Source organism: Alexandromys fortis, unplaced genomic scaffold (genome assembly GCF_014885135.2).
Source record: "Alexandromys fortis isolate MF-2015 unplaced genomic scaffold, M_Fortis_MF-2015_v1.1 scaffold_6, whole genome shotgun sequence".
NCBI classification, from domain to species: Eukaryota; Metazoa; Chordata; class Mammalia; order Rodentia; family Cricetidae; genus Alexandromys; species Alexandromys fortis.
In genome coordinates this window covers 4,539,508-4,566,146 of record NW_026067902.1, presented here as the reverse complement: position 1 = coordinate 4,566,146, position 26,639 = coordinate 4,539,508, and the positions used below count along the sequence as shown (strand labels likewise).

Genomic DNA, 26,639 nt, shown 5'->3' with positions numbered 1-26,639 from the left:
TCTTACAAAAGTTTAAGGACTCAGAAGTCAGAAGAGAGAGATTCATAATAAGAGGAGAAAGGGCAACTTGGACTCCATCTCTTTCTTATCTACAGAAAAGTCTCAGCAGCTGTCATTCCGGGACTATGGAGAAAAGCACTTCTTGCTATTGTGTCCTGAAAGTCTCTTTTCTGGATGTGTTAAACATGAGCTGCTTAGAGCCAGGCAGGATTCCACATAGAGGCACCAGAGGAAAAGTGAAGGGAAAATATAAACCTGGTTCCAGAAATGATTGTGCTCTTTGGCTGTGAGTTATCATGTGTGCAAATCCTGCCAGCTGCAGAAATGCAGGACAGAAAGCCAGCTAAGTGGTGGCATCTCTCCTGCACCAATGGGTGCAGAGTCAAGCGATTTCTTCCCCACCCCTTGGAATCTCTGGCTTCGGAGGCTTGGTAGCTGAGGATGCCTTGAATGTGTTCCCTTGGACCCAGGGCTTAAAGCAGACATGCTGATACAGAAAGAAGAACAGATTTAAAACAAAGAGAAATGGTAATCTACATCGGTAGTAGGAAAAAACAAGACCTCCTGAGTAAATTGGGAGCATAGGGACCTTGGGTGAGAGTTGAAGGGCATGGGAGAGGCAGGAAGGGGAGCAGAGAAAAATGTAGAGCTCAATAAAAATCAATAAAAAATATGAAAAAGGAATTTAAAATTAATGATAATAATAATAGCAAGGACGGGGGAGCAGAAGAAGAGAAAGAAGGAGAAGAAACAGGAGGGAGGAAAGAAGAGAAAAGAGTCACTGTTTTGTTATGGAGGGAAGAAAGGCTCAAAGACAATCTGAGTTTTTCTCATGTTTTTCTCCACATGTAAAGTTCTGGAGAAAAACAATTGTTTGGCCCCCTTTGAGAGAGACTGATGGTTCTACCTTGATATCAGTCACTGTCTTGAGGAGCTAGCCAAGTGCTCCCTATGAGTAATCTATACATCACTAAAGATAAAAAGAAGTGTTTGAAAATAAGATACTAGTAGTTTTTCCTATAGTTTACACTAATATCCACTGATTTAACAAATGTTTAATTGCCCACTGTTGGTCAGATACTGTTTTGAGGGCTAAAGTTAGAGAAATAACGAAGCATTAGAATAGGGAGTAGATGGGTAGCAAAACACATCAGGACAAGTGAAATGTAGCGAGGACACACACACACACCGTACACACACAAGGTGAATAACCGAATAAAAACAGACAAATTTATAACCACTTCATTCCTTCCTCCTCCTTGTGAAGAGTAATTTATAGCCAGTTACTTCTAGTGACGCAAATCTTAAAGTTTCTCTTTTAAGAAAGTGAGCAAAGTCTTTAGAAAGAACTGTAGTTTGTAGTACAGGAGTTAGGGAGCCAAGGTACTTGAAAGCAAAAAGTAGCCTGTAAAGGTAACAGTTTCTATCTGTATATATTTTTTCTTATGTTTTATCATAATATCAGGATGCATGAAGGTAAATAGTCTCTGGAATTGATGGATCCAAGCTAATAAGATCAATGCCCCTGGCGGTCTCCTCACATCAAGATATTTCCTCATCCCTAGCCGTCCATGTGTTTTCAGGAACACCTACATCAGGAAGTCACATTTTCCCCAGGAACCCCAACTTCTACTTCCCTACGACTGCCCATGAGCTAAGTAAGTTGCGGCATTGGTTTATAAGTTGGATGTACAGCTAGTATAGGTGACAGTTAGGCCAGAGTGTAGAAGGAGAACTCTTAGTAGCAAACTCCACAGCTCAAGTGTGGCAAACAGAAACTCTAAAACCCAGTGCAAAAACCTTCAAAATCATCTAGAAGAGAATTCAACATTATGAAAATAAATCAAGTGTTCAAAGTCAAAGGCAGAGAGTGGCTCTCATGGAGGAGAAGGATTACCAGGATGCAGATTCCTACAGAGGAGGACCACCAGGGTGCAGATTCCTACAGAGGAGGACCACCTGGATGCAGATTCCTATAGAGGAGGACCACAAGGATCTAGACATCTACCAAGGCCCAAGCCCCTCCTCATTTCAAGGAAAAGAAACCAATTTGCTAGTGGATTTAAAATAAAGTTGGGAGGTATAATTAAGGTATTTAAAACAAATTGATTTCCAAATGAGAGAATTACATTTTAGCAGAATCCCGTCATTATGTTGTAAGTTAATGAGGAGCTACCTGTGCGTACTTACAACTCAATTTTCAAGGAATGCAGTTTTAATCTGTCACACGTTTCAGGTTAGCGAATAAGCAGTGCCACTTAACCCCCAAGAAGCAGCGATTGCTCCCTGTTTCCTTCTTGGCGTTCCTCCCACTATGAAATTAGCTGCAGTTTTTGTTTTTTAATCTTTCTGTTTTACTACCTTCAAATAGAATTTCTTTAAAAAAAAAATAAGCAGGATTAAATAGCTACTAGAATAGCAGAACCTTCTTAATACACATTTACCATCTACAGAGCACAGTACTGAGTCAGCTGCAGGCAAAATGATTAGCATCAGACTGTCAGGATCAGACTAATAGCAAACATTTTCATAAAAGTGACAGTAGGCTGTGGGAGGGGCACTATCCCAAGAATATGCCAGGTTGACTTGGAGCCATAGGTGTGACTCTTTGGGGGTTCTACACATCAGGAATGAGTCAGGAAGCTAGCTAGAGAGAAATACCCCTACTGCCACTTCCGCTGGCCCCACTGCCGCCACCACCACCACTGCCACCACCACCCAGCTGATTCAAAAAATACCCTAGAAGCTCACAGTGACAACACAGACCTCTCCTTGTCTAACTTCAACAGGTACATGTACCTGTATTTTGCTTCTACCTCTTCTTTGGTGGAATATCTTGGTCCATTTTTGGCTTTGTAGCCAGATAATTGGGAGTTGATAATTGTAAAAGACAAAGGTTTATTTAACTCAACATGTTCTGAAGTTTGAAGTTCAAGACTGAAGACGCATATCTGACCAGGACCCTAGGCTGAGACCTAAAAGCCAAGCAGGTTCATGTGGAAGAGACAGAACATGAGAGGTGCCACACTTTTTAATATTTTACTCTGTGTCCCATGTTACTAGTTCGATCCCAAGAGAATGAGGACACCCTCACACTCCCAAGATTTAACATAAACCCTGAGAATACCATTAACCTTCTGGCCCCATCACCCAATGCCACAAGGGCAATTAAAGTTCAGCATGAGTTTCAGAGGGGACAAATCATATTCAAACCATAGAAAAGGGTTTTTTTTTTTACACTATCCTCTTCAAGATAACCTGAGTCTGACATCACTGCATTGAACTTTCCCTGTATGTCAGACAAACAACTGTTCTAAGAAGTCTAGCATTGTACTAGACCTAACACCCAAACAGACCTAAGTGTGGAGCTTTGCATGTACAGTGCACGGCCAGACATGTGCAGTGATTCCCTAGACCTTCCAAGTACCATTTAGCACAGTGCTGCTTCACTTGACTGCAGAAAGGTGGTTGGGCATGAGTTCTTTATGATATAGCCAAAGCATAAAGCAAGGCATGGAGCAGGCCATTGCTGCCAGGACAGATGTTCCAAACCCCAACATGAATCTTCTTATACTTGGATGTTACACTCAGCTCTCCTAACTTTCTAAAATCCCATCCCAACATAGTTTGCATTACAATAAGAAACATTCAAAACCAACTCGCCAACCCTATAGCCAAAAGTGATGCTCAAAACTTAAAACTATTGTGGAGACATAGGGATTAACTTCCAAAGACAGAACCTCGAAGGCATGGAAGTGTTTTTCTTTTACATATGCATTGCACAGTATAACTCAATGACTAAGAATTTATCACTCAGTTTGTAAAAACAATCAGACATGAATGATTAGAACTATGTAAGGGATGATACACAGCCTTGTCCTGGGGCTCTTGAACAAAATTCAATGTTTTCTACACCCCTCCTTCTGCATACTGCTTCACCTAGCTCAGAATTTGACCTCTTATTCCTTTTAAGATTCTGACTTGAGCTGGGCAGTGGTGGCACACGCCTTTAATCCCAGCAACTGGGAGGCAGAGGCAGGTGGATCTCTTTGAGCTTGAGGCCAGCCTGGTCTACAGAGCTAGTTCCAGGACAGGCTCCAAAGCTACAGAGAAAAAAGATTCTGACTTGAACTGATTTCCTCAAAGGTAGGTCTACTAGACCAGTGTCAGGACTGTTCTAGAAAAGGTAAATAAATCAGCCAGATTTTCTGTGGTGACAGGAGCCACCACATATGACAACTTGGTGCAGCTCGGGCCATAGGCAAGAGCTCACAGGTAGGGAAAGGAATGATGTCATCTAGAAAAAAGATTGATTGCAAATTTATTGCAAAAGCAGTAAAGAACACGCCTTGACTTTCCCATTCGATTCTTGGGGGTCTTGGTTTATCAATGCATTCATTCTTCTGCAATTTTCCCAGGTTTACTTCAATTACAATAAATAACTCAATGTCCATAATCAATTCTCCTATTCCCCAAGTCAGCTTGAGTTGTACATTTTCCAATTGTAGCCTATAGCCATTTGAAAATAATGATGTATCTTTCATTGATTTTACATCAGCTGAGCATTGTAAAGTTTGTGTCTCAACACTGATATTACTGGACCCTAGTATAATTTTTGTTTGGGAATTGTTGAAGTGGGGGGATGATAGTCTTGGAGTTTTGTGGTTGACAGTCATTACACTTTGTGTATAAGATGAAAATAGGAAAATTTTGATGATAAGATCTAAGGCCTGCTTTAAGGGAGTATGCACTGACTTATAATTCTATATGTATATAATGATATAATGTACTGTTTATATGCATGTATGTGTAAACAGGGAGATACTCGGAGGCCTTCCAGAATATTTTCACTTCCTCAAAGAGCATTTTGAATGAATATGTACTTCTGCAAGAGGATACACTTTGCCTTTCCATGTGATTTGACCACGTTAGTATTAAGCTGAAGCCATTCCCTTGGAAACTGACAGGCCATGATGCCGTGGGATCCAGTTGCAACAGGCAGCCACTGAGTATTACTAGTTTTGCAGACACTGCACCAAAACTGGTGTATGTGTTTGAGCTCAGTTCTCTACAAACCCACTTCTCTACACCTTTTTAAAAACAATGAAGAGAAAAGGGGCTTGAAAATGTACGTGTGTGTTCAGAGAGAGTTAAGAGCACTGGCTTCATTGTAGAGGGCCAAAAATTAAGAATATAAGTATGAAATTTGAAAAAATTAAAAAAAAAACATAGTAGCTGCCAAATATATAAAGAAATGCTCAACTACATTGGTAAGTCAGGACGTCAATGAAAACTACTGCAGGATTTCATATTGTGTCAGTTAGATTTGAACAACTTTCCTGAATGTCTCATAACAGCAGATGGCTTTGTTTTAATGCAAGCAATGCAAGTTCCCATGCACTGCCAGAAATAATGCACAGGACCACTTCACTGACCAAATAATACTGATGAAAAATGCCAGATTCCTAGAATTCTGTGGGCACTTCACAGTAAAGATCCAGCTATCTCCTAAAATAAAATTAAGCACTAAACAAACAGTTTAAAAGAAATAAGCATAACTATCCATCATAAAAATAGAGATTCTCAAATTATACATTCTTGCAGTAGAGGAATATGGGAGTTAAAATGAACTAGATCTATGTGTAACAGTCTTGTTTTAAAGAAGTAATATTGATTGCAAACAGAAACTCATACACTGAATTTCAAACATAGAAGGGGCCATAGTAAGAGGTAACAAACCTTGTCTAGGAGGGGCTGAATGGTATTGACATTTCATAGGGGAGGGGCTGTTACAAATAGCCACTATTCCATCATTGCATGAGCATAGTCACAAACAGTGAAGAAACGAGAAGTCTGTCTCTGTTCCAGTAACACTTAGTGAATAAAACAGAGGACATGCCGACAACACCTTTATCCTAACACTTGGGAGACAAAGACAGGGAGATCTCTGAGAGTTTGAGACCAGCCTGGTCTACAAAGTGAATTCTAGGACACCTAAGGCTACACAAAGGAACCCTGTCTTGGAAAAAAACAAACCAAACCAAACAAACAAACACACAAAAACCCCACAAAAAAAAATAGAAAAAAAAAAAAAAAAAAAAAAAAACAGGCAAAAGGCTAGATTAAGCCTTCAGGTCCCAATCAACTGAGCCTGAATTACACCACCCTTATCTGAATGCCATATAAAAATAGACACAGTGTTGATATTTACCTTGCAAACTGGAACCTTCTGCTGAAAGAGAAGTAAAAGACGGGAGAACATAGGGAAGAATCAATTTTAATTATATTGCAATAGTTTGCAATGTTTTAAGTATTAAAATATATAATTAAAGAACTGGAACAAAATGTTAATGTTTGTCAATTTTGGATTGGTAGATACATGTACTAGTTACATCAGTCCATGTCTTTTATATGTCTAAAAAAATGAACTACTGAAAAATGAAAGGTAAATACATCAGAACATTTAAAATAACATGAATCAGAAGAGTAGAAAGCAGAAACATTGGCAAGAATGACATTTCTTTCCAAAGACAGTCTTTGTATGTTTTCTCTTCTTAGCCAGAAGCTGAATTAGCCCTGGAGAGTGACTTTCTGTTCTCAGAGCTGGGAGCATTTAACAGAACTACTGCATGGATGGTTGTTGGATGAAGGACAGAGATGAATCATGTCAGGGCTGAATCTTCCTCTTTATTCTCTGTACATGAACTAAAGGAAATTTGAGTTGAGTTGGTGCCCATCTCCATCAGGGCTGCCAGACGTCAGCCCTGCATTTTGTGGCTGGCCTCCTAGTCTCTCCATTAGATCATTTCTTGTTTCTCCTCTACTTCATTCACTTCATCCTTGTAAGGTAGTTAGTGGTAAAGTGCTTGGCTCCAGAGACAAACCCGGGTTCAAAGTCCAAGTGTCCCTAGCTCTTTGGCCCACCTTGTGCATCAACTTTTTCATCTGCTAAATGCGCTGTTACCGATAGGCTGTCCTTTCTGAGTTCATTGTGAGATCTATGAGTTAGGTATTCATAAAATGTTTACAAGATAGCCTGGCCGTAGGAAGTTATAAATTGAATGTATGAATTGAATGTAGTTCAGTGGGTTTATGTATCTGTTTAATTGTGTAGATTAGCTATCCTGGAATTGTCTAGAACAGGACAATGGTGAGATCAGCCTCTAAGAGTTCAGGCTTAAAGTCCAAGAGATCAGTGATCTGTTCCCAAGTGACTGTATTAGCCCCAGGGTAAATTATAAGTGCTGCGGATCCATGAGTCCTTTCTGTAAAATGAAGATAATAGCTACCCATCTCCTAGAAAAGTACTATGTCAGCCTGTTGCTGGATACAAGGGACTCCCTTTAGAACGTGCTAAACATCCACAGTCATCAGCAGTGTAATAGATAGATACTCATGACGATGAGTATTCGGAGTAGTAAGCAAACACATGAAATCATGTCACAAATATCAGAACTTCAAAAGCTTTGTGACATAGTAGGCAAAATATCTTTGAATCTGTCTAAATTGCCATCTGAGATGGGAGGGAATGGAGAAGGAATAGAAGCAGGAGCCTTGAAACTTCAGCACACTTCCAGTGCCCTTGATCTTTAGAGTCTTCTCAGGTTAAGTCTTTGTTCCAAGGGAGAGTTTAAACCCAAAACAGGAAACGCCCTTTGAGAAGTTTCAGGATTTAAATAGCTGGGGCTAAGCCAAGTTGAGTGACTGTCAATACTTGGTTTCTGATCGGAAAAGAACAGGTCCTCAGTACCAAAGACGCTACCTTTCTCAGGCCGTAGTAGCCAAGGCTCAGCACTGGATTTATGAAACAAGCTTCCAGTAAAATCCATTGATCCCACAGCAAAGCATGTTCCAAATTCTCATGATGAGTTTAGGTTTGAAGTCCAAGAAAGCAGTAATCTGATCCCAAGCAGTGACTCTTATTTTCTTCTACTTCATTATGCTCTGGCCCCTTCTCTCCAGCCATACTGTTCCTGACACAGCTGCGAGGTCTTTGGGGGCTATTCAAAACTCAACAGCCCCAAATCATCTATTTATTTGCTCGAGAAGGGAATAAACAAAGACTGGGCTAAAGCTTCCTGAACCAGATCCTGGACTACCCTGCCATTCATCTGGCTGCTTTTGACCCAGCCGTATGTTTAGATGTTGATACGCATAAAACACGTAAAGATTTCCTGGATATGTTTAGATTCTGATGCAGTGAGGAACCTGAAATCGACATTTAAATTTAACAAGCTTTCTAGGGTGCTATGTGTCCACCTTAGGACATGGCCACTCATGTCGTGGTACAGCAAAGACCTTGCCCAGAAACTTCTAAGTGATGCAGAATGTCTTTCCATTCCTCTCAGCTCTACTGAAGGGGCAGATGCTCTTCAGCAAAACCCTGATGCTGCAAATGCATGTGAAAATTGAGAAATGTTGTCCATACATGGACCAGCTACCCCAGAGCTTAGTTATATATTTCTTCCTTGTACAAGGTGGCTAATGATGCTACTCGAAAATCCTAAAACACTAGTTACTACATGGGGAAAGATTCTAGCCAGGCACTGACTGTGTTCTTTCTTATTCTACCTAACACTGTCAACAGGAGGTCTTTGTTGACTGCTTCCTTGAATGCTACAATGTACTTTGATAAAAGGAGACCAGAGTGCCGGAAGCTTTCTCTCCCTCTTCTTGTAGCCATCACCAAAACCAAGAACAATCATTATTCCACAACCACACTCCTCACCTCAGCACATTCAGCTCTGAGCTGCCCTATGCACAGGGTGAGATCCAACCATTGTCGGTCTTGCTGGGACCTTACTTGGTTCCACCCTTCTAACTCCTCTCTGACTGTCCCTGTTTCCTACTCTAATGTTATCATGGAACACTGTAATAAGCCCCATCCTTATAAAACCCCATCTCAGGATCTGCTTCTGGGCAACCCAAAGTAAGATGTGCTAGTTTCTTCTGCAAAAGGGCCATCGAGCGACTGATAGATCTAGAAGACCGGTGCTGACCAATCAGCAGCCACAGTTGCCAGAAATGCCTCGGATTCTGAAATGTTTTCCATTTTTTTTTTTATAATCTAATGAGAAATCTTGAGGATAGAATTCAAGTCTAAACATGAAACCAATTTATGTTTCACAATTATCTTCTATATATGATATGAAGGTAATTTTTATATATTTTTATTTTTACATCTATATTTAGACTGACCAATTACATGAAGTTTTGTGAATTTTCTTACTGTAATTTCCCACAGGTGCTTAAACAGGTAAAATAGTGAAATAAGTCAAATATCTTAGTAAAATTAATTTTATGTACTTTTTCCTTTTGTTATATTTGGCTACTAGAAAACTCTAATTTCCATTTGACTCACATTATATTTTTATTGGACATAATGGAAGACTTAGGTTTTTAGCCAAAAACATAAAGCTAAAATTAAATTTCCAGAAATGTTTTTAATTCTTTTTGTATTTGATATGAAATTATCTCTAAGTCAGTGGTTCTCAACCTTCCCATTGGGCGACCCGTTAATACAGTTCCTCATGTTGTGGTGATACCCCCAACCATAAAATTACCCTGTTGCTACTTCCTAACTGTAACTTTGCTACTGCTATGAATCATAATATAAATATCTGATATGTAGGGCATCCTATATGAGACCCCCCCAAAGGGTTCACCACATACAGGTTGATAACAGCTGCTGTAAACGAACCCACTAAACCACGCTAATACTTTCGCTGCTACATAAACTTGCCATAGAGAAATCCGAAGTTTGAGCTTTTATTCCAGAAAACAATATAAAGGAAACAAAGTTTTAAAACCAGTGGCAATAATTATTTCTTGCTGAAATCATCTAATCTTAGTACAACGGCTTTCTGTGCCATTAATAACATTGTCTTGATGCTGTCCTGTGCACACTTCAAGTTTGGTAGGGGGTGATTTTATCTTCCATAGCTCTCCTGTGCTGTTCCTTCTAGGTCCTCACCACATAATCTTACATAGATCAAAGTCTCAGCATTCCTCCCCTAACTGCTGCAGCCTCCTGGCTGAGATCTTTGCACACTCAGCCTCAGATTCCCCTTTCTTTGTTGTCAGGCAATCCCCTAGTGCTCAGCCTCATCCCGGCTCCCCTCACCGCCCATCCTGGAAATGGGCTTTTGATACTATTACAGTTTCACTTTCTCTATGGCCAAGAATGAGTTAACACTGAGAAAACACCACGATATGGGTAGTAAAGTTAGAAGTTTGTTTCAGTTCTATTGAAAATAAATTTGCTGCATTTTAAACTTTCTGTTATTCTGTATTTGTTTATAATTCTATTAAAAAAAAAAAGTAAAGCCTGTAGAGTTGTTGAAGCACAGCAGTTTTATCAATGAGGAACTTAAAAGACAGAAAAGCATACCTTCACTGATACCTTTCTTAATTAAAAGATAATCACCCAGATTTGAATTTAGTTATAACCTTTTAAAAAGAAGAGGGACATGGTAGGAAGCTGTTCACATCCAACTTGAATTAATTTGTCTGTCCTCCTCGAAGACAAGCTAAAAACATATTTTATACTTGAATAGTATTTAAACTAACTTAAGTGTGACTTATATCTTTCAGGAATGGACAAGTGAAGTTTTCAGCTTGGCAACAAACCTACTGGCTCAGAACATGTCCAGAGACGCATTTCTGGAGAAAGCGTAAGTCATTCTGATTGTATTGCTAAGGGTGTTGCTTCTTCTGAATCCATTTCCTTCCTCCTCTGTGAGTCTTTGTTTTTGCTGCCTTTGGCTTCTCACATTCATAAACATATGTTTCCCTTTGGGATAGGTTGGAGGACAGATTCCTCAACTGTGCAGGCTTGGAAGACTTCCAGGAGAGATAGCTCTTTCCCTCAAGTGCACATCAGACTGAGGTGGCCTGAACATCAGGGCTTTTGACGCACAATGGAGATACCTCCAAGCTCTGGCAGCTGTACTCGGAACACAGAGTTGCTCTTTTCAAAGCACCCTCTGTTGTCTCTTCTTGTGTTCTCTCTTTTAGAACCTCTTGAAGAGAGCGAACAGCATATGCCCTTGTTATTCTAGATTCAGAGATCTTGATGGGTACCACAAGAACTTCCTGCCTCCTTCATTCAATGTGTTGGTAACGGAATTCCGGACCTTAGAGACTATTGCACCAAGCAACAGAGAAGAGAGAGAGAATAGAGGGGCAAGCAGAAGGAAAATAAGAGGAAAAAGAAAATAAGATTAGAAAATCACCCCGGAATTGCAACAGCCTTTCAGAAAATGATTTGACCCAGGAAAACAGTGATGCATGCCAGAGGAGCAGCAGGGAGATGGGTGTGTTCCTCTGGTGGTTCAGGAGCTGAGAGGACCTTTAACTCAAAACCACAAGCAGAAATATTAGTAGGCTTGTTTCTAATTCACTGAGTAGATTTCTCTCTTCCCTCTTGTTCCTGAGCCATACCCATTGCTTTAGATCTCATCCCAGGAACTTTCCTCCCCATCTGCCTTTTCCTTTCCTTCCTCTTTTCTTTTTATCCTGTTTATCGTGCATGCCATCCTTCATCCAACAGACATTTCTAGAACATGTCTTTCTCTACACAGCGTTAATGAATGAGATAGAGAGAGAAATAGGATATTCAAGCTGAGACACAGCATGGTGGAACTGGTCGGCTAATCATAATCTATGGCAAATGTCTATTCCAGACGGATGAGCCCTGTGAGGGCTGCTGTGGGAACTGTAGCACGTGCATTCTGATGAATGTGCTGTACACAAATCTGGATGTGGGGTCTCTGGGTCACAGTCTAAGCAGTGTCCCGAAGCAGCATTTCCTGTTGACACTCCGCTAGCAGTGGTTGAGAGTTGTGTTGCTCTAACTCTACCTATGTGTCTGTAGGCTGATGAGAGATAAATCCAGTCCTTATATCCTTTGTGAATTTCTTATGAGCAAACCATGGTAACTAAGCAGGATGTAGATGGATCTCAGGAACTTAACACTGAGGGAAAGAAGCCAGACCTGAAACACAACCACATTTTATGTGGGATAAAAAACAAGCGAAAACAATCTCTGCTGTTGAAAGATGCTAATGATGTGTGGAGATGGACTCCAGAAGACATGAAGGGAATTCTGGGAAGTGTCTAAAAAGACATTGTCCCATCGTACCAGCCAGGCACCAACCAGGAGATTTTGATCGTTTGGGTAATTCAGCACACTGCACACGCATTCTCTTTCCAGTACCTTTTAAAATGATGACTAACTTTTTTTCTCTCCCAACAGATATACTAAGCTCAAGCTTCAGGTCACTCCAGAAGGGCGCATTCCTCTCAAAAAGTAAGCTCTGGCCATGTTCACCTGCTCTGTCCCTATGGGTTTGACTTATGTCTTCACCAGGTTGAGTGGGAGCACGGAAATGGCGTGGTAACCCCATCCTGCATCATGTTACTCCCACACAAGAGCAGCTGACTTTCTCATGATGCTTCCCTGGCATCTCTTGTGGTGTCTTTTTTGAGAGAATGCAGGAAGTGGTAGAAGAACTAGGGAAGAAATCACACTGTGTCAATCCCAGAAATCACCTGAGGTTCAGATCTGTTTTAGGAGTGATAACTGTCTAACTTCGGTACCCTTTTGGCCACTATAAGGCAAAGCTCTCAGTGTCAAGTAGACACCCAAGCCAGGTAGAGAGGGAGATCAGGTAACAAACCAGAGCAAGAAGGGGAAGAGAGACACAAAGAGAAGTCAGTGTAAGCAAGATGGCAGATCTCTTTGCCCAAAAAAAAAAAAAAAAAAAAAAAAAAAAAAAAAAAAAAGTGGTGAGCACCAGACTGTTTTCTAATGTATCAATCCAAATCACTGTATTCAATTCCTAGTACTTATTGAAAAAAAATGTGACAAAAGAAAGTACACGGTGAAAGTATGTTAGCTGGAAGTCCTTAAGCGTTGCCATGGAAGCCAGCAATGAGCTTCTTCTGTACAGTATACCATTGGAGGCAATGTGTATTGGGAAGACTGGGAGAATCATTTATTTTATGAATTAACATGAAAAATTAGGTAGTGCAATAGTTTTCAGTGGGTCATCTCCACTGTCTTGGAATATTTATTTTATATCAGATAAATATTATTTATTTTATAATATTTATATTATATCTAAGTTTTACAAGATATACATAGACCTTGAGAACAGATGCAGACATGTGGAGAAACAATTTTTTTACTATTCAATGATCCTTAACTTTCATTCTGGGTAATAGTTTGCGTTGGGGTCATCTGTGTGTGTGTAGTAAACCTCATCGTCTTTATCCAGCTCTCATGTATGTGTTCTCACTCTGCAGCATCTACCGATTGTTTTCAGCAGACCGGAAACGAGTTGAAACTGCACTAGAGGCTTGTAGTCTTCCATCTTCAAGGGTGAGCATGCTGTCCTTCTACTGTCTCCCCTCCCCCACATAACAGTTCTTAAAAGTCCATACTAAACGTATACTGTCTAGTATTTCCTAGACATAGATTGGCACAGTTTAAAAAAAAATGTGAGATAGGCATGGTGTTACATGCCTATAGCCCCAGAAATCAAGAGGCAGAGGCAGGAGGATTACTGCAAGTTTGAGGCTAGCCATCTGGGGTTATGCATCCCAAACATGTCTCAAAAACCAAGCAAATAAGACCAACCAAAAAAGAAGACAAATGAAAAGAAGCATCATTGACTTGTTAATATGTACACTGTGTCAGACCATTGTTAAATTCTCATATCTCTGGTATTTCAGTTCAGAATGACCCTTTGTGGTTATTAGAAAAATTATCTGAGCATATAATTTATATGACATATAATCATGTTAACAAAATGCCCAGTATCTCATAAGTTGGGATGTAGAAGCAAGAAGAATACTCTTTCAAGAACAGTGTCAGCCACATAGAAAGAGTTCAAAACTAGCCTAGGCTTCGTGAGGCTTTGTTTAGGGAGGGGTGTAGAGAAAGGCACAGAGAGGCAAAGACAGGGAGAGGCGGGGTTAGGGGAAGACTAAAGACAGGTAGAAAGGAGGGCAGGAAGTCCACTCAATGATATACTTCTTTTACATTGTCAGTTCTCAATGTGATTTGAGCACATCATTCACAGTAAACCCATTCTTGATGCCTCTTGAGATAATATCTATTAATGATGTTAAACTATTATGCTTTAGAGCCATGGTTCTCAACCTGTTCCTGTGAGTGACCCCTCACCCATATTTCTTTATGTCAGCAGTTCTCAACATGTAGGTTGTGACCCCTTTGGGGGGTCAAACAACCCTTTCACGGGGGTCACATATCAGATATCCTGCATATCAGATAATTGCAGGACAGTGGCAGAAGTAGAGTTATGAAGTAGCAATGAAATAATTTTATGGCTGGGGTTACCACAACATGAGGCACTATAGTAAAGGGTCACAGCACTAGGAAGGTTGAGAACCCCTGCTCTAGAAGCATTTTGAAATGCAAACTTCAACTTCTATTTTTAAACCTCTAGTTTTAAGACATATCAGTTACAGGCACCATTGGTACATAGTACAAATACTGTTAAACAAATTTAGCACAATCTTCAAGGCTGTGTCCACAGGTTCTGCTGAAAGGGATGCAGATTCGAAACAGTTTGGAGATTGCTCACTGCTCACAGGAAGAAAGCCAGAACACAAAGCCCTGTTTTATTGTTGTTCCTGACTCATAAGACGTTCAGTATATGTTAGCCATTGAGAGGAACTCCTCTTTGTGTCGTCTCCATATAGTTCTGTATGCCTGCAGGCCAGAAGAGGGCGCCAGACCTCTTTACAGATGGTTGTGAGCCACCATGTGGTTGCTGGGAATTGAACTCAAGACCTTTGGAAGAGCAGGCAATGCTCTTAACCACTGAGCCATCTCTCCAGCCCCTCCATATAGTTCTAAAAGGATGTGTTGCCATTGCTTCTGAGAGAGCAGAGTCTATTGCATGAACTCTGTATCTTGTGCTTCTGGAGAACTTCCATTTCTCTTGTAAACTGCATTCACCTAGTAGCTAAGCAACAAGCAAACCCTCATCTGGATCGCTGGCTATGGTAGGGCACTCAGAGCCGCACTAGCCATGTTCAAGTTACACTGAGTGAGACTAGAAAGCCACTTTTGAGCTCAGCATGTGATGACATTTTAATAAAGGACTGAGCACTACTTAACATCTCTTGTCACCCAATTCTTGTCGCAAGCGTTAGAAAACTAAATAAGTTAGAAGAGATTGCTACCCGGGCATGGTGCTGCATGCCTGCCTGCGATTCCAGCATGCAGGAGCAGACTGGGATCACTGCAAGTTCCAGGCCAGCCCTGGACTGCAGAATGAAGTAATATCTCCAAAAACAGACAAATAAATAAATAAACAAACAAGTGAAAGTTCTTTTAAAAATAATAATAATAAAAGATGGGAAAGGTTTCACTAGGTCACAGGAAAGCTGTTCCAGTGCCAATTTGGCTCACTTAAGTGCACGCGGCCAAGGATAACTTCTGCTGTACCTTGAGTGTGCTTTGCTGTGCACTCCGTCTTCACACCTTGCCCTTCGTTGTGCTGAACAAACTGAAATGCTCAGACATGCTCACTGTCGCTTGTCTGGCAGAAGCTTTGGAACAAAAAGGACAGAACGATGCAGCTCTTGTCACTGGCTCCACCGGTATCCCATGAGTTCCTGCTGCACACTTACAAGCACAGAGCGGATGCTACAGGCCTGGGTTCGAAACACAGTATTCTAAGAGAATTAGTAGATAAATATGCCAACAAATGCGCTTGTAAATGGAAAGAGGCACTGTTCAAACTAGAACAGGTGCTGCCTCTGCAAAGAAAAAAAGTCTGTTCCAGAAAACAGACAGAGCACAGAGGCCTGGGCCTAGGGAAGAGTCTCATACACTCGGTGTAAAGAGGAAGCAGCAAGATGGACTTACAAGACATGAGAAGATATTTTTCCCCTTTGTGAGCACTTCTAAGCTTATCTTTCCTGATACAATCTTGTGAAATACAATGATCAAAACGTTTAACTTCATCTTCTACATCTAGTTAAGTGAGAGAAGAAACATAGAACGAAGCTGAATAGAAAAAAAATCAAATCCATCAATCAATTCTCTGTAAATTGCAATTTTCTGAACAATTGGATTCTGACAATCCAGTCAATAAGCATAAATTGAGTCTTTATAATTCACTATGTCTATTATAGGCTTAAATTTTCAGTCCAATATCAACTGGAGACATTTTAGAAGGAAAATGAGATTCAAACAGTAGGAGTGATGTTTAAATTGGGAAAAAAAATACTTCTCTTTAGCAAATTAAGTGTAATGGCAATTTTCTGAAAACAAATTGAAGATATTTTAAGATATAATCAACCTCCATTATAGTTTTGAAAGATCATTATTCATTGTAAACTATAAATTATTTGGAGGACTTGTAGAATTCAAATGCTTTTTTTTTATAAGCTCCAAAGACCCAAGGCCATTTCAGAGCCAGGAAATAAATAGTTCTATGAGCTGTCTACAGCACATCAAAATGAATTTCCAAAAACCCTTATGGTAATTTCCTATGTACAGAAAAGTAGGTATAAGAACTAGTCACTTGTTAGCTAACAGATTCTGACGGTGTTGCCTAGGGGTATTTTACACATTCCACAGAGGCAAGGGGTTATGTAAATGGTTGATAAGTCTGCATAAGTGGGAGTCGGCTTCCTAGCCAGCCGTCATTCAAACTGGACTTAATTGTGTTCTGTAAATAGACACATTACCAGAAATGCTGTGGATATCCTGTTGAGATTTTTTAAACATTATCTTTGCGCACATTGTTAGGAATAATTAATGCACTTGAACTTGTACCCCGGCTGACAGGCTCTGCCGGAATGGCACAGTACTGTAGAGGGTTTTCCTTCAGAGCGTACAGTCGCTAGCCTCGAGTTACCCTAATTGGTGAAAAGTGATTCGGTACCTAAAATGAGACAAAGCAATTACTGTCCTTCTATTAATAATCCAAACATATTTTCCGGTGAGACCTGTGAAAACCTTCCCATATTCAGAAAATTACTATTCTACCCACAAGCTCTCGGGGAACTGAAAATAATTTATCAGCACTAAATTCCCTTGATTTAAGGGTTATTAACTTAAAAGGGCTTGGTGACATTTGGAATTACTTTGTAGTCTTGGCATGACAGTGGCCTGTGGGACTGCATTTTAATGAAGAAAATAAGAAATAAACCCATATATTTGTTTTAGATGCAAATGTTACCACAGTGAATAGGTAGGTGTGTATTAAATACACAGGGAGACAGGTATCTTCTAGATAAAGATTTGCACATATCTTACTAAGAAATGTTATGGGGTTTATAAAAGAACCTCTCTGTGTAACTGTAGTTAATTGCCTTATTTCCTGAAGATAAAACAGAATTATGGCCATTTTACGGTTGTGGTTCTTAAAAATCACTGTATCAAAATTATATTTCAAACTACACAAGAACTCAGTATATAATGAGCAATTTATTTGTAGTGATTCCATGGACTCTGGCTAATTCAACTTTTGTTTCATGGTTCTATGAAAAAAAAAATATTCCAGAGCGCTGAACGTCTAAAATTTACTGGATAATAACGTAATATATATGTGCATACATGGAATCGGAGAGGTGACTAAGCAGTTAAGAGCATTTACTGCTCTTCTAGAGGACCCTATTTTGATTACCAGCACCCGCATGGTGGCTTACAACTGTAACTCCACTCCCAAGGAATTTGATACCTTTGTCTGGTCTGTGGACACTAGATACACACATGCTACACAGACATACATACAGGCAAAACACCCATACACATAGAATAAAATGATTTAAAAAGCAGTGTTAATCATGGATGATAAATCTGTGGACTTTACTAGAGTCTGCTTCAATAAAATGTAGTCTAATACTCTTGGAAGATTAAATACAGGTTCATAGTAAAATGATTCTTTAACTACTCAAATGTGTGACAAAGATAAAAAGCACCGTCTATAGCAAATCTACAGAAGTGGCACAGAGTAACACACAGACGTGGGACAGGACCTTGCTCTAGTGCACTGGGCTTTGGTCAAACAGGTAAAATGAACCTGTGCTTACCTCTTCACCAAATCCAGGGAGAGAAAGAGAAGGTGTGTGAATGAGGTCGGTGAAATACAGACTCATTTCACATGTAAAAATCTAGACTTGCCTGGAGCTGGCAGTAAATATCTCCAAGATGCTTGCGCCTTACTTTCAATGATAATAATTTATTTCAGTCATTATATGGAATACTTTTTTCTCCTGTTCTCACCCACTGATTCTGAAGACCTTGGGTCAGCTGGGCAGGAGAGCAACAAGATGAAGAAAGCCAGCTCCACGGAAAAGTGTTCCATGTGCTAAGTGTCAACATGCAAGGAAAATAGTATTGCCCTTATTCCGGTTATCTCTCTATTTGTCCATTGTAATTGAAAGTCCTAGTTCACAGCTAAAAAACAATGGCTAGATTTTAGTAAAATATGTCTATGAAAGTATATGTCTGCCCACAAGTGTGGTTAATCCTGCTTTTCTAAAGGAAGTATAATATTCAGCCCATGAAAGCACTGTTCAATTTAGTAAATATTCTGTAGCTGCTATATTCCACACTCTGGAAACTAAGCAGTTAGCGTGCAAAGTTCTTGCCTGGGCCCAAGAAGCAGAGCTAATTCTGCAGTTGAGGACAGGATACAGTCAGGAGTGTTGAAACAAGAGATGAGCAGAGTGAGACAGGAGTACAGGGTCAGGAGAAAACACAGTCCCTATGGAAGGTATGGCTATTCCGGGAGATACAAGGAAAAAGGGATCAGGAAAGTCAAGGGAGACCACTATTGATATCCTTAGGTAAGATTGATTACTGTGTCTGCCAGCGGCGGTTAGAGAGCTAGATTTAGTAGGAGAGTGGGGTGTCCCGCTTGGGGAATACTTGAGTTGGCCAACTGTACCATTAAATATTTTTTGCAGATGATTTGAAATAGTCTTCTCCCAGTCAAATAGTTGGGTAAATAGAGTCATTTTGACTATCTAGAAAAGAAGTGTGGGCCTAACTCAGCCCAAAATTGGCATCCTCCAGGCAAAGGTATTTCTTTTCATAAACAAAATGGAATTCTGGGATTCTGCAACTGGGTTGCTCATCTCTCCAGTTTATGAGTGGCAAAGCACCAATAAAGCCCTTCAGCAAAATTTTCCACTGCTGTTGGATTTGAGTCCTTGAGCTCATGATTTCAAAGCTCTGTCTAAGGACACCAAGTCTGTTAGCATAAAGATCTTTTGTGTGTTCTTACGTCATCTTTTGTTTTCTAAAATTCATTTTTGCAAAATATTATTTTCCCTCCTATAAAGGGACTTAACCAAAAAAATATTACTTCATTTTTTTTTTTTCATTCCACAAACATGGGGCCTCTACTGTCTGCCAAGTGGTGAGGTAAATTTTCTGGTCTGTTAGCAAGCAGTGTACAATTTCAGACAATGATTTTTTTTTAAGTTTTCTATTAAAATACAGCTAAAATACATGAATACGTTTAAAAGGAAGGGTGTTTCTTTGTTTTAGGGGCTTGAAAATAAAAATAATCATTGAAGCACATACCTGAAATAGGGAGCCGCATGAAAAATTCCTTCCTGTTAACAAAGGCTCAAAGACATGCTTCCGGTTTCCATGGCAGCCCAGCCAAACAGAAAACATACGCTGTAGAAGTGGCCTTTTATATCAATGACTTGCTTCCCAAACAATAGGACAATGAGCAATCAGTAGTAGATGATGACTAGTGTTGTCCTGCCTATGAAGGGTCTTACGATCAAATACCAGTACCCCTCATGGCCTCTGCATCAATTCCTGCCCTGCCTGAGTTCCTGCCCCGACTTTCCTCGTTGATAGACCTTTACCTGGAAGTGTAAAATGAAATAAACCCTTTGCTTCCAGAGAGAGGGGGGACGGAGGGAGGGAAGGAGGGAGGGAGGGAGGGACGGAGGGACGGAGGGAGGGACGGAGGGACGGAGGGAGGGAGGGAGGGACGGAGGGAGGGAATGAGGAACAAGACAAAGAACAATCAGAAAGGAAACTAAAGAAACTGAGACCTCCTTCTTACCCTGTTTTTCACTCCCCAGAATGATTCCATACCTCAAGAGGATTTCACTCCAGATGTATACAGAGTTTTCCTGAACAACCTTTGTCCCCGACCTGAAATTGATAACATCTTTTCTGAATTGTAAGAGGATGCATTTTACTCTACTTTTTCTAGCTTCTCTTGATAGCGTGGCTAGGGCAGGATTTTGTCATGACTAGAAAGAGGATGTCCAAACGCCGTGCTTCTGAGTCGTGCAATGGAGATGCTGATCTTACAAGCAACTACTATTATAATGAGCAGATATTGGCTATAACACATATATAGCCGGGTGTAATTTTAGTGTGCTCAGCTGGCTTGGTTTAGATTGAATATTATGGATACAGCAGGAAGTGTCCTGATACAGAGAAGAACGATTCATGTAGCAGAAAGATTCCTGAGTGAACACTACTTGTATCCCTCTGAATCACGTCAGTATAAAGAAGCATGGGTTATAAGAACCCACAGGCAGCATATTTTCTATAGGCATTTTCAATGCCATTTTCTATAGGCATTGTGCCTTTTTAGGTTTATTTTGATTTAATAAGCATGAGGTTTTTTTCTACGTAGATGTCTGTGTACCATGTGTATGCTTAGTTCTCTCAGAGGCCAGAAGAGGGAGCTGGAAACCCTGAAACTGAGTTACAGATAGATGTGAGCCACCACGTGGGTTCTGGGAACTGCCTCTGGGTCCTTTGAAAGACTGAGTGCCCTTAACTGCTGAGCCACATCTTCAGCCCATAGGTACTGCTTCTTTTAATATATTATATATAATATATAATCTTTTTTATTTTGTGCTCATTGGTGTTTTAGTTGCATGTATAACTGTGTGAGGGTGTCAGAAGTTCTGCAACTGGAGTTACAAACAGTTGTGAGCTGCCATGGGGTGTTGGGAATTGAAACCAGGACCTCTAGAATAAAAGTCTGTGCTCATAACCAGAGTCATCTTTCCAGCACTGTTATTGCTTCTTAAAGAGATTCAGACATGAAAGGAGAAAAGAAATAGTTAAATGGAAGTACCAGTTTCTCTCTCTTGATATACCCAAATCTACATAATTGCAAAAAAGTTGATCCAAATTTGGTAAAGAGAGTAAAATGACAGGCAAATAAATCGTGCTGCTGAGTGTGACACTGTACACTGAATGCTTTGTGATTTCATCGCCATTAAGCATTTATTGAGTCTCCCCAATGCTCACAGCATTGAATTTTTGTCGGTTGCCAATAAAACTGGCATTTGAATAACACTCCTCAATAAACACCATGATTTTGAGGATAAAATGTGATTGTGTGTTTAGGGCTACATCCACAAACTAGTATAAATCATGACTCAGGAGTCCCACTATGAATTTGAAGCTAGCCTGGACTGTAGTGAGCACCAAGATAATTGGGTACAGAGTGAGTCCCCATCTCCAAAAAGAAACACAAGCAAATGAAAGAGGTATAGACTCTTATAAGCCTGGAACTTTAATGGAATGAAAAACTGTATTCAAGCACATCGTCTTTTTTTCTTTTTTTAATTAATAAATCAGCAATATTTAAGTGATAAGTATAGCAGAGGACATTGTTAGTCATCTGATACTTTTCCAGGCATTTGAGGAGTGTGGGGTGGAAGCACCATGTTTTGAGGGCCTAGGAAGAATGCCGTTGTAGACTGTCCGGGTATGGCGCAATTTTATTTCTCTGTAGCTAAATGCATAAAGAAGATGAGGGAAGTTGTGTGAATTCTTGTGTTTCCATTGCTTCCAGTGGTGCCAAAAGCAAACCGTACCTTACCGTCGAGCAGATGATGGACTTCATCAACTTTAAACAGAGAGATCCCCGGCTCAATGAAATACTTTACCCACCTCTGAAGCAAGAGCAGGTCCAAGTGTTGATTGAGAAGTATGAGCCCAACAGCAGCCTCGCCAAAAAAGGTAGAAGCTAGACTGTCCTGTGGTTTCTTGTTTGTTTTTGTTTTGTTTGTTTGTTTGTTTGGGGGGGTTTTAGCCTGATAAAGTATTTTTTTAACTTTGGTGATTTCCTTTTCTAGTTATATCTATGTGTTATGTGTGCATAACATATTTTTAAATTTCTCACCATTTGTTTTTCTAAATTTGCCCTTTTTAAAAAAAATTTTTAAGTTTTCTAAAGTGTCCCATGAGTTTGTTTTGTTTTTGTTTTCTTACTGTTTGTTTTTCTCCAAGTCTCCAAAACAAAAGAGAATATTCAGTCTTATTCCAGTTTACAGCAACTGAAAACTTTTGTAACGTGGGAGAATATTCTGAAATGTGGCCTTATAGTTTTTTCAATTAAAATTTTGGGTAGATATAAATCAAAATCTTAATAGAAAAAAATAGTACAAAATAACATGAGAATGGCAACTCTAAGTTACCTGGAAATTTCTTTTAAACATATATATTTTTTATTCTGGAAAAATGAATTAACGAAATATGATCATGACGAATTAGTTGCTGGATGTTCTAACTGTAATGATAGCATAGTCTTCAAAACGTCTACCTTCATACTGAATATCTTCTGGATGGAAAGACCCCCCGCAGAAGCCTGACCCGTCATGACTGAACTTACTGCAAATGTCTGTAGAGTCCGTAGGGCACAGTGAAGCAGTTACTGATAAGAAAGGAATCGCGTGTTAACATACAGACACTTCATGTAGTGACAGAAATAATAATCACAAGCCACAGATGAGAATGCATATCATAATTTTTCCATACATTGTACTTGTTCTGGAATCAGCTCTCTCAAAAGAAAAGGGAGGTGTGTATTAAGTATAGAATTTTTTTCTTCAGTCTGTCAATTGGGAATTTATAGACAACTTTTTTTCAGCCTCTCTATTTTCTTGCCCAAGCATTTTGACATTGTTACTGTCATTACTCTTATTGCTACCATTTAGGTGAGGTCAAAAAAAAAAAAAAAAAAAAAAAAAAAAAAGAAGCAACGGTCCAAATGTGTGCCTTGTCATTGGCAGGCCTGGCCAGCAAGCGTATGATATTAAAAGATCATATACATATAATCATGCTTCTAAACGTGATTAGCTGATAATGGTGCAACAAGAAATGTTTGAAACCAGCTCCCAGCAGCCTATTGACTGTGCTCATGAGCACCTTAACTGAAGTAGCCAGAGGCAGCCCAGAGCATCATCTTGATATTTAGCCTCTTTGCACACAAGGTGAAGAGGGAAAAGTTTTTCACTACCTGTTTGTGAGTTTGAAATAAATACTATCCACTAAAAAGTGTCCTGGCCAAGGCAATCTGATGACCAATACTCGTTACACCTGGTATATTGATGTGCAGGAGGTTGGTTTCAGTTCTTCTGATGGGTTTCATCTAGCTGCTCTCTAGATTATAAGATGCTTGGGCCTTTATTTCCCCCAAGACGTATAAAGTGAACCTGCGTAGGATGCAATATTGAATATAGACTAGGAGGTGAAATCTAATCACTTCCAGAAAGCATTTGTGCCCCAATGTAAGAGCCATCCCCCCTAATAGTCTTTACAGAGAATAGGTTAGTTCCTCTCCACAGATGCCTCAAGCCTAGCACAAAGAGAAGTACTTTCTGTCACCCCCAAGAGACAGAAATAATGAATAAGCAGATCTGGTTGGCTAGAGCTGTCACCCTTCCCCCAGTGAGGAAATTCCAGTCTCCAGTAGTCAACTAGTCAAATTATAAAAGATCTTAGTTGGGCCATTTCAACCCCAAAGGGCAGACACTGAACAGAACTTCTGATGACTTCCCTGTGTTAAGGGAAAGTGAAAGGATGCGAACTGGGTTAGTTTAACAACTAATAGACCTGTATCAACATTATGACTTAAAGTAGGCCAAAATAGAAATGATACTGGAATATCAGGGTGTTTTTGAGAATGACAGGTTCCCTGGAATCTAGGTTCCTGAAAACTCAATGGCCATAAACGTTTCCCAAGCCAGTGGTTTGGGGGGTTCTTATCTCATAAGTTAGAGGAATGAAATACACAGACCAGAGAGAGAGGTTTTGTTTGTTTGTATTATTTTGGCTTTTTATTTTTTGTTATATATANNNNGGGAACTTAAGCGGGAGAGAGGTTCATACTATTTAAGCTAAGCCAACAAAAATGTCAGCCACAGGGAAGGGAGCCTTAGAAAAATGGAAGGAAACTTAAGAACCAGAAAATGCATATTAGGTTTTGGCCAGCATTCAAAAGAAAAAAACAAAAGAAGAAAAAATTATTAGGAAAAGTAATGCATTTTGAACAAAATTCAGAAAGACAGATGAATTTCTCTTGACACACCTAGAAAACTAATTATTCCTCCTGCATTGTTAACTTGGCTTAAGGTAGACCCGCCTTCCTGAGGGGTGGTTCATTGGCCAGAGGATTGAGCTCCTCAACTGAACTGTTTAAGAGATGATGTCATGTCTCCACCGAGACATAGATTCCATTCTTCACCGTGAAGGCCCGGGAGGAAATCTATAAGCAAGCACAAGCATGTATTCTTCAAGACTTTAGCATTAAAAAAATAAATAAAACAAGCAAAAAAAAAACTGTTGATGAAAAAGCAAGAGATGACAGATCAAAAGATAAAATTTCCATTTCTGAAGACTTGTACTCAGAGTACATCATAATAGCACAAACCTGTAATCCCTACATTTGGGAGGCTGAGGTAGGAGGATCTCAAACTCAAGGCCAGTCTGAGCTACACAGCAAAGCACTTTCTCAACAAAAATCAAAGAAGGGTTTGAAGGTGTCTACTCTTTTCAAGAAAAGTAGGATATAAATATGAATAACTCCCATTTTCCTAAGGCTAACATGACTTTACGTCGTCTGAGGCCTTGTCAAACTAAGATTCTTGGTTCTGTAATTCCAGTAAGATAGTGAGCAGTGCTAGCCCAGCCTACAGGAGCCAGGCTGAGGGGCAGGGCTTTGAGAGATACTGAGGATGGGTAGAAAGCTAGAAGATGGAATCTGTAAGGAAGGTCCAGGAATTGCCCAGGCTTAATTAGCTTCGACAGGAGTGCATGGAAGATTTTCCAGGGACCAAGGGTACCATTCTTTTGTCTTTTGGTGCATGTCTTCAACAAAGGCGATTTGAACGTTCTTATGTAATTATCACCAAGAAAAAATTAAGACAAGACTTACACAGTCTTGCAGGCTGAGTCTGCAGACATCACAGGACAGGCAAGAACATCTGGACCAATGGCCCGGACAGTTGTTTTGCCGAATTTCCCATAGCCATACAGAATAAATCTTTTTCAATGACAGTATCTATTTTTTAACCCAGCTGCTTCAGTGAGAAAGCGCTGTTAAACTTCAGCTGTTATCTTCCTGAACATTCTGTGTGCTGCTCTCCCTGCTCATGGTAACACTCTGATTTCATAGTCAAAACGATAAGGATTTTGAGATTTATCTCTGGGCAGAGAAATTGCAATGCTTTAGTAACTAAAGGTTTGAGGTCAAGTGTGTTGGTGAACACCCTTAATCCCAGCACTGGGAAGGAAGAGTCAGGCAGATAGATCTCTTTGAGTTCAGGGCCAGCCTGGTCTACCAAGCAAGATCCAGGATAGCCAGGACTGCATAGAAAGACTGTCTCTATAAAGGAATAAGAAAGAAACTAAGAGACTGAAATATTTTCTCAAACGATGAAAATCGGGGTTTTTTAATTTGAGTTTGTAGTTCATAACCTATTGTGTTTGACTTAGGATTTCTTTTCTTTAAAAAAGTTTCATCTCTCTTTTAGTAGGTAGGGATGAGTAAATATTAACAAAGTACAGTTTCAGAAAGCTTTATCCATAATGAGGTGACTTTAAAGATGCATATGAGGGCTAGGCATGAAGTTTAGTGGTAGAGTACTTGCCTAACAGGAAGGAAACCCTGAGTCCCATCCCATGCACTACCAAACACAACAAGTAAAGAAAAAAAATACACACACACACACACACATTTTCAAAGAGCCATATCAAGACTTTGTAATCAGATTGCTTACTCCAGACATAATACAGGCCTGCTCTTCGTGAAACTAGTTTTACCTTTAAGCCAGATGGTTCTTGTACCTTCATTGATGACAGTGTGAGAAAACAGATACCAAAATTCAATTTGATGTCACAGTTTGTTTTCTCCGGCTGCTATCATTTTGACTATTTCCTCGGGTGTACCCCAGAATCAGGTAAGTTGGTGATAATCTCAATATTGACTGAAAAACTCAGTCTGATATGTCTTAGAAGGAAGTGTCTGTATTGCTTCTATCCATTAAAACAAGAGAAAAAATAAAATAAAAACAAAAATTAATGTTTAAAAAAAAAAAAAAGGAGAGAGAGAAACGACAGGACATTATGAGACAAGGAACCTCCGAAGATGCCGCTGAGTTCATTTTCTGTTGGCCACCTACTGCAAGGCATGAGACCAACTCTTATGAGTAGTTTGTTTCCCCAATGAGACTCCCTTGGAGAAAACCAAATACTCATTTGCAAGTGCTTATCAATTGGAGATAGCTTCTGGTGTAGAGGTGGGGGAATGTGCCCACTTCTCCTTTCTGCTCTGGAACCCCATCTGGTGCAAACCCATGCAGGCCCTCTGCAT

The 26,639-nt window shown here is 39.9% G+C and overlaps 1 protein-coding gene across 3 annotated transcripts in view; it reads left to right on the top strand.

The window, feature by feature from the left end:
• The window catches only part of Plcb1 (phospholipase C beta 1), a 675,692-nt gene that overhangs the window by 454,623 nt on the left and 194,430 nt on the right, over nucleotides 1-26,639 (top strand). For all 3 annotated transcript variants that reach the window (XM_050132272.1, XM_050132255.1, XM_050132262.1), the window contains 5 exons: nucleotides 10,594-10,673; nucleotides 12,257-12,310; nucleotides 13,309-13,384; nucleotides 20,098-20,198; nucleotides 21,840-22,006. In XM_050132272.1, coding sequence (XP_049988229.1) covers nucleotides 10,594-10,673; nucleotides 12,257-12,310; nucleotides 13,309-13,384; nucleotides 20,098-20,198; nucleotides 21,840-22,006 — 478 coding nt within the window. The remainder of the gene's footprint in view (nucleotides 1-10,593; nucleotides 10,674-12,256; nucleotides 12,311-13,308; nucleotides 13,385-20,097; nucleotides 20,199-21,839; nucleotides 22,007-26,639) is intronic.